Genomic DNA, 9139 nt, shown 5'->3' on the forward strand with positions numbered 1-9139 from the left:
TGGTACCATTTAAACATCATAAATGCAGCATTCTATAATGTTCTATTAAGAACAATTCAGGTAACACTGGCATAGATACATCTGAAAAAAGTTGCAGAAAAATGTTCTAGTGAAGTAGCTGGAAGACGACCAGAGGCCTGTATCATAAAGACAGGTTAGTGGGACAGCTGGATGTCTTTGGACTTCTGTTTCCGGTATCACAAAGGTTAACTTCACAGGATCTGATCAAAACCTGCTAACCTGATGTTTTTAAGTCAATCTCTCAACAGTCTGTTCCCAATGAGACAATTAGACAAAAAAAAAGCAGCCAAATGTCAATTTTCTCAACTACTGAACATGCTGAAAATTACAAACTCATTTTAAAAGACCTAACTCAGGGGTTGGCAACCTTTACTAACTAAAGAGCCATTGTTGGCCAAAAAAAAGGGAAAAACAGTCGGAATGGAGCCACAAACCTTACTTCGAGCTTTAGAATGAAGATAAAACAGCCTTCTTAGTCTAAATTAGCTTACAGACATGACTAATAGGTCATAATAAGCATTTATTTATAGGATTTTGTCAGCATGCAGTGAAGACCCAAGTGCAAATGAGAGGCTGGAAACTGAAGAAATATCTCAGGAAAACTCAAAAAAGTGTCATGTTTTTAAGTAGTCTTTGCAGTCTTGGCAAAAATATTGAGGTTATGGCACCGGCTTGTAGACTTTCATAAGCTATGATACACATTTGGGTTGACTAATACGTTTTAAACATTTTTACTGCCGTATATAATCTAAACATGTTTACAATTGAAGAAAACAAATTGCTTTGGGCCTACACCAATGATACATTAAACTTTAAGAATTAAACATTTCATTTTGTATAAATTTTTCAGAGCCGCTGCAGACGGCCTGAAGAGCCACATGTGGTTTCCTACCCCTGGCCTAACTCTTACATGTATTTATAGCCCTCCCTGGTAAACTTGAAAATTAGATTATTCCTTATTATTATTAATATTCCTCCATTTTTAAATATTCTATTCTTCTTGTGCAAATATACTGAATATCGTTTTACTTCCCTAATTTTTTTGTGGTTATAGACTGATAGACTGAGAACTTTTTCTAAGACATGAAAGTAAGCCTCATTACCACTTTACCATAATTATGGTTTTAAATATATCTTTTGCAACGAACACGGTTTCACCTCTTCAGGTTGCAGCTTAATGAATGAGGCTAAAATTGACATACAAACCATACAATTACATCAGAGTAGTGTCTAAAGATTGACTATAATTAAATGTGTGCATGCCATGAATTTTAGCCTCATCCTTTAAGCTGCAACCTGATGGTGGGAAAGCAAGAAACATAGATATATATGCGGTCTGGGATTTTTTGCCAGCCATCTTGTCAGCTGTATTGATTTTAGGAGACTGATCATGTTCATATTTATTTTATATTATATTTTGCTCTTAATTTTGTAAAACATAAATATTTGTCCATGTTTTCAATTGGTCATATGCTCCAAACACCACCTGTTTATGTAAATGTGCTCATGAGCAGATTGGGAAACCCTGCGTGACTGTGACTGTTGTTACGTTTGGTGAAGCCAGAGAACAAAAAGAAGCCCTGTGTATGTTGACGTTGCTTCGTAGTACAGGACCATGGTGACCAAAGACAAGCAGACAAAGCTGAACTTGCTTTGTGATACAGAGCCCTAGTTCTCTCACTACATGTACAACTCTTTTCCCAAAAAACTTGGGATACTGTGTAAACGTAAATAAAACACAATGCATCAAATTCAGAATTACATATTTACAAGAAGTAAATTTGATAAGTTTGAACGTAAAAAAACTTTGTCTTTGTACTGTATTCAACTGAATGTAAGTCAAAAAGAAATTATCCCATATTACTTATTTACATTTTAGAGAACATCCCAAGTTTTTTGGAATCAGGGTTGTACATTTGTGTTTCTGGTACAACTAGCCTGCTGCTCACAACGAGCCATAGGGGCAGAAAGCTTGCCAGTTCTGAAAAAGACAGTGTCCATCACCTGTCTCCTCGCAACAAACCTCGATCAAAACTTCTCTTCCAGCCAAGGTGCATTCTGTCTGCAGCTGTATGCTTGAATGAAATGCCCACTTTATGCTGCTGCAATGGATAGCTGCAGACAGCAGGGGGCTGGGGCTACATTGCAGGCAGCACAGTATGGCACTCTGTATCCCTCAGTTAGTTCTGCATAAGGTACTGGTGGAAGTAGATGCCAAACAGAGAGCTGATGACCTGGCAGGCAGCCACCCACCATGTCAGGAAGGCAAAGAAACCTCGGAAGAAAATTGGAGTAAGTACGGAGCGCAGCGCTGTGAAAGCCTCTGAGAGACGTGCTACTGTGGCCTGGACGTCCTCCTCCATATCCTCCATCCCCTCTTCATCTTCATCCACACCACCGGGCAGTACAGGAGCTGCTGTGGGCATCACCAATGCTGGTGTCACCCCAGGGGCCTGCTCTGCACCGCTCTGCCAGGAGAAGTCCCCTACAAGACCGAGAGAGAACAGCCAATATTTACTGTCCAAGCTATCACTCAGCTTCGGAGGAAAAGTAAGAAAGCAGGGCTGTGAAAAAAACCTTTTTCTTGTTCTGTTTCAGTGACACTAAAACTTGACATTTACTAGAGAGGTGTCTAATATTTACCCCCAGTGTAGCTGCAAATGTCTCAATGCGACATTACAGGAGCAGTTGGACGTCTTGGGAAATATGTTTTACCATTCGTAAATCGGTGCCATAAATGTCCACCTTATTAACATGTTATATCTTGTTTGTTTAATCCCTCATTTAAAAAAAGTTTAATCAAAGGGATATGCTTTCCCTGTTTCCAGGCACATTGCTAAGCTTAGCCAGCTCTCCCCAGAAAGCGAATAAACACATTTCCTCATGGTTTCTACTCCTCTACCAAGTTAACTTCAAGCACCTGTCAAGCATATTCAAGTGGATTTTCACTATTTTCCTCCACCTTACAGCTGTGGTAAATTACACATTTAAATACAGTACATAGAGTATATACAGTATACTGATTATTTCACTTCTTCGTCACACTAAATCAGAGACTAATGTGCTATAAACAAACCAAATTTTATGACAACATCTTATAGAAGAGTGACAAGCACAGAAAAGTGTCATGTTTTTAAGTAGTCTTTGCATCCTATGTAACCTAAATTTAACCTAAATCTGTTAAATCAATCAAATAAATAAATAAATAAATAAAGAGTTTCAAGCATTTTTCAAACCTAGAAAACACCACATTAGAATTCAAGTGTTCTAAAAGATTTTCACACAGACCCCGTTTAACAAAATATTGACCTATTCCCATATATCTACATTTGAATAATTGGGGGAAAACACAACACATAAAGGTGAAGCGTGCCTTGTTCCTCAAATGTTGTGATGGTGATGGTATTTTACTTACCAAGTGCCTTGAGTGCCAGTGTGGAGAAGAGGATGAGCAAAACAGGAACCAGATACTGGAGAGTAATTACAGTCAGGTAGCAGAAGATGCGAGTGACCTGAAAAACAAAACATTTATTCTCAGTTTTCACTTCCAAGTTAGGAGGGTTGCACTTTACTATTGCTCAATAAACCTTCTCTTCATGTAAAAACTTGTGAATTCAAAGGTTTTCAGCCAAAGTTCAACTCTTCATTCTTCAACCATCTGACCTTCCTCTGAATGTCAATAGCAGCGATACGTCCCGCCTCCTTCTTCATCTGCTCCACCCACTTCTGAGCCAGGTTGAGGTAGGCCTGCAGGTGGTATCGAGTCAGTGCTAGCCGCAGCACGCACAACACCACGACAATCCACAGACGCATGCTGTCAAATGTTTCACTGGAAACTCTGCAAACAGGAGATTATGAGAGAGTCAGAGAATTCAAGTGTGCATTTTGGGGCACAGCTTGGATTAAGTACATGAATTATGATGTTCTCTTCGTCATATTTTATGATTATGTTGATCTCTGATTATGTTGTCACTGCTGGACATTCCATAGATGTTTTTTGATGGTGATGGTGATTGTAATTGCTACGCTGCTCATACTTCTTGTGTTGGGAAATGACAGGATAGTCAACAAGTGTTGTTCTTACTGCCGTTCCAGTTATTACACTTTTTCAGTGATGCATGAAGTTACTCCAACTGTTATTACCCGTTTTATTTTGGTTAACGTTGTACTATATTCTGCAAACCTATTGTCCTGCCAATACAAGTAAGGTTGAAGGTGGAAGAAGTGTCCATCGTTTCCGTCTTGAGAATTGAGAGATTAATCGTAGTGGATAAAATAAAAGTGTAAATGTGTATGCACTCACATTGTGACAGAGGTCTTTCCCATAGGTGCATTAGCCAGGAAGTCCCTTGCCATGGGTTTCACCCACAGAACCAACACAATGACTGGAGACAGGAAACCCATGTGCAGCAGAATCCTGCAGGAAACATTTAAGACATCAGAATGAGCGAAATACTGTTCATCTATTGTTTGCATTAGGCATGGAGTAAACTATACGTTGCTGTATGAAATGCATCCTTTCTTACTGGATGAGTGGGCGGTCTGAGTTCATCTGTACAGCATCAAGATGAGTCTGAGCCAGGCGCAGACCGGGGAAGGCCAGGAGAGCACCAATGTAAGCACAGACAGCAGCCAGACCCAGCTTCACTGTCAGCTTAGTCACCGGGATTCTGAAGGAAGTCCAAACAACAATACGTTATGCTGCATCTACTATATTTTTCAAGTGAAGTTTCTTACCGGCTCATGCCTAGTGCTTGTTGTCGTCGCAGGTACTTACGACCAGTCAGCGTAGCCCTGCTGCCTGGCAAAGACTTCCAAGTTGTCAAAGAGGTTAGCAAAACCAGATTCCAGGCCGAACTCCAGGTAGTCCTCTCTGACCACCAGCACCAGCATGGCCACGAGCAGAGACAGGAAGCCAAAGGCAAGGCACACCGAGCGCTCGCCGCCCTCTTCAGAGCGGAAGTAGTGGCTCATCAGAGTGTGAAGGGTCTTTCTGAAGGTTGTGGGTTAATTTAAACTAAACAAGAGGGAAAAGTAGCATTGAGCCAGTCCAGCACCCCCCATATATTCATATTTTTTCTTAATCTTTTTAGTAGGGCCGGGACTTTAACACGTTAATTAAGATTAATTAATTACACAAAAATTAACGCGTTAAAAAAATTGACGCGTTTTACTCACACATATTTCTGCATCGCGGAACGTTTCTCACTGGATGAGTTTCAGGCGGACCGATTATACTGGAGCACCAACTAGCGTTCATGAGTTCAGACAACAACAAACCACAGTGAACATGAAGGAAGAAGTTGATGAGACCACTTTGGTTGGCCCCGTGGATGATGGGACATTTTGTTACAAAAAAACAACGGATGGAAGCGTCAATAAGAGCATGGTTGTGTTGCTATGCAACAAGGAATTTGCATATCACCGCAGCACATCGAGCCTCAAGTATCACCTCAATGCAAAACATATAGCAGCTAGCGTCTAAATATGCTATTGCTACACTTGACGGCAAAAATTGCACTGGTCTGGGGACTAAACAATATTTTTGTTGCTTAAGCTTATTTATTCAGTCATTATTCAATGGTATACTAAAAATCCATGTGAAAAAAATTACTTCTCACTGTTCTCAGGTCAAATATTTATATGATTATTATATATTATTATACGATTAATCAATTTCAAAGCCTCTAATTAATTAGATTCATTTTTTTTATTGAGTCCCGGCCCTAGTTTTTAATATAACTTATTACCACTGGCATACATCCTGATGTTACAAATTTGTTACAATTTTGCAAATATGTGACTTAATGCTTCATCATGGTTGTTAATTGTCCATGCAAAAAGTTAAAATTTGCAGCAATACAATGAGATAACTTCTGTTTTTTTCCCATATTGATGTTTACAGACATATCTGACATGACAAAGTGACTTTACAGTTGAAGGATACAGACTGAAGAGAACAGTCAAGACACACCAGATGGCTCCGAGATTGAGCTCTTTGCTGGCATCCACAACATTGTAGTAACACTCAGTGAAGAGGTAGACACCCATTGCATAGACTGCAAAATCTATCAGCCACTGATACTCCAGGAAAAAACGCAACACTGAGAGTAGAAACAAGACAAAAAAAAAATCATCTGTTGGTTCAGAAGATTCTTTTGTGCTCAATGTGTTCATTAAAATTATAATCAATACATTGATTTGAGTCAGGGAGTATAAAAACATACAATACTATAACTGCACTGCGAGTCAATAAATGAGCTTAATCAGCATTTGAACTTGCACAATGTCACTGTGATAAAGATAAAGGAGTGTTTATTTTACCAAGAGCGTCAATAGTGTTGACTGGAGCTTTCTCTAGGTGAAGGTCGATGTCTTTGGGCACAGTGAGAGGCTTGTTCTCCCCATTCTGTCTCCTAGAAATCAAACAAAAATGAATAAAAAAATTATGTTTAGTAATAAACAAGAAACACTTGTGGTTGTTGAGTTTTACAAGAAGAAAAACAGAGAGGCAAAGACCATTATGTCTGGAGTAACCTTTTTCAGAAGTAAGAAAAACAACTGGCAACAAAAGGTAAAACTCTAGCCACTAACTTTAATGCAGAAAGTGCAGGGATCTATACTGCCCTTCAAAGCCTAACTGCAGTAACTACATTCTTGGTCAAAATTGAGTTATAACTAAAAATGAACTCCACAATGTCTGTTTTATCTTGTGACAAATTTTAAGATTTCAATTTTGCTTTATTACAGAGAAAAAATTATCCAAAAATTGCAGAAACTACAAAATCCAACTCAAAACCAAAGCAGGCCGCAAGTTCACTTACCACGGTCTGATTTTACTGTGATACAGTGTAGCCTTGGATTTCTTCAATGTGTTGAATAGTGAAGATAAAATATTAGAAATCGTAAGTTTATTTGATAGAGAAATTATAATCTTGATAGTGATTAGTAAACAAGTGAGATAAAATTATATTAAGACTCAAATATAGCATTACTTTATAGTATTAGGTCTAAAACACGCAAATCTTTGAATAGAGTTGTTAAACACTTTTAAACACACTTCTAGCAAAATCAATTTAAAAATGTTTATTCACTGAAAACAGTGGGGGACAACAACATTATAGTTACTGCACTCTGTACGTCACTGTTAGAACATTTCACAGCAAAACCAGAGTGCAGTAACTAAATTTTTGGGGTCAAAGGTCAATTAAATCATCATGATTTTTGAGCATAAAAATTACATTATCAATATGTGAAGAAATAAGTGTAATATCACTGACCTACCAATAACTAATGTGGCTGGCCAGTTAAAAAACTTTCAAGCAGTTTTTCTTAGTTTTACCTTTTGTGTAGTTACTGCAGTTAGACCTTGTAGGGCAGTATAGAGGATATCTTTTTTCAGTTTCTTCCTCTAGGCAGCATTACTTTGGTAAGACTCCTTCCTGCAATATCTGACCCTCCCCCAACCCCCACCTGTCTCTTCTGGTCGGTTTTGGCATCTGCTTTCCGGCCAGGGCACACAGCTCTCCTTCTGACGGGTGTTTGAACCGGAACAAACTGAAAGTAAAGACAGGCACACATGCCTAAAGTGCACATCACATGATTTTGTATAATGTATAAGCTGATTGTAAGGGTGATAATACCTGCCATTGCAGAGGAGCCAGCGTGCAAATGAGCAATGTGGAGCCATCCTCTGCATAATACTGGCAGCCAGCAAGCTGACCACCAGCTGGATTCCCATCAGCGCCTGTCAGAGCAAACACACACACGTTTTTTAAAAATATGACACCCAGCTCTAAAATGCCCACATTTGGACAGGAAAACAGTTATGTGTCATCAGCAATGCATCAGAGACAGTAAGAGAGACGCAGTGTCTTCTCTGCAACTGTGACAGTCAGTCAAGACAGTATTTATGTTACAAGACGCCACAAACTTTCAACAACAGATAAGTTTTGCTGCTCCAAAGGTTAAGTTAGTCCACATATCACAAGCTTCACAAGAAGCTAAGTCACATAGCACGATAAAAAGCCAACAATATCCTTAATAAAGTTCGAAACCCTAAACATGGAATGTGTTGAAAGCTCCTGCAAAATGAATGAAAGTTAGCAAATGGCTATCGTGCTAAATTTAGCGAAACTTTACCACCTGTCAGTGCTGCTGCAAACGTTAGCTCGCTAGCTAGCATTAGCACTCTAACTAGCTTTCATGGTAACCAGTAAAAGCGAGATCTGGCTTGCTGGGGAATTTAACAGCGGGCTGTAAAAGACCAGTGACTATCGTCCAGTGTAGTGGTGTGTGAATTCACTTACCATCTCTCCTCTCGAACCAAATAGGTTGTTAAAACCAGAGTAGCTGCCGGAGCTTCTTCACATGCAGAAAGTCTGACAGCTGAACCAAGTGACATGTGAAACTGCTCAATGTCCCGGATGTAGTAGTGGAGTCACGTGTTGCCTTCAGGTGCTCCTAGAAAACTCAGAAAAACGGAAAACTTCAAAAACATCACAAAAACATCACTGAAATACGGTAATTATTTTTTGTGGCACAATTTATTGTCTATTGAGGTTATTAGCGACTTTCAGACTTGATTAAGGCCTATTTTGAAAACACCAGCTAAGGAAAAGTGAAAATAATAAGGCACATAGGGTAGGCTATATACGTAGGATGCTTACTTTTATACTATTCTGTGGTTTCTGGAAATAAGCTTTTAAAGTGTAGCAGAGTGCGTTCACATTTCTTATTTGACATCAACTCTAAAGTCTCGATATAAAATTTAAATTCTATTGTAAGTAAAAATGAGCAGTGAGTGCGCAGTAGAGGCTGTCCAGTGACGCAATGACAGTCACATTTAGCAACAACTGGACCATCTGTTGTCAGCTTAACACTATTTATACAGTCTGTGGCTTAACATCATTGATGTGATCCTACATTCAAAAGTTATGGACTGAAATGTTAAATGCAGGACAAATTCTGAGTACTTTTCCATTACAACCATATAAAATAACTCTACAGTCTTTATAGTAGCCTAATAGTAACTAATAGTAGCTTACTGTTTCTGTTGCTAATACTAGCCTACTAGGCCTACTCATAACACATTTGGTCAAAATTGAGTTATAACTAA

At 38.9% G+C, this 9139-nt stretch overlaps 1 protein-coding gene across 1 annotated transcript; it reads right to left on the reverse strand.

Moving 5' to 3' along the window:
* Positions 1–668: 668 nt before the first annotated feature.
* On the reverse strand, positions 669–8790 carry tmem161a (transmembrane protein 161A). The gene is made up of 12 exons (XM_059341851.1): positions 8691–8790; positions 8331–8484; positions 7665–7768; positions 7495–7578; positions 6346–6437; positions 5969–6125; positions 4799–5014; positions 4548–4691; positions 4325–4438; positions 3685–3859; positions 3437–3533; positions 669–2506 (listed from the first exon to the last, which is right to left on the reverse strand). The coding sequence occupies exons 2-12, from the start codon at positions 8331–8333 to the stop codon at positions 2202–2204; spliced, it is 1491 nt and encodes a 496-aa protein (XP_059197834.1). The 5' UTR covers positions 8334–8484; positions 8691–8790; the 3' UTR covers positions 669–2201.
* Positions 8791–9139: the final 349 nt, after the last annotated feature.

Source organism: Centropristis striata, chromosome 9 (genome assembly GCF_030273125.1).
Source record: "Centropristis striata isolate RG_2023a ecotype Rhode Island chromosome 9, C.striata_1.0, whole genome shotgun sequence".
NCBI classification, from domain to species: domain Eukaryota; kingdom Metazoa; phylum Chordata; class Actinopteri; order Perciformes; family Serranidae; genus Centropristis; species Centropristis striata.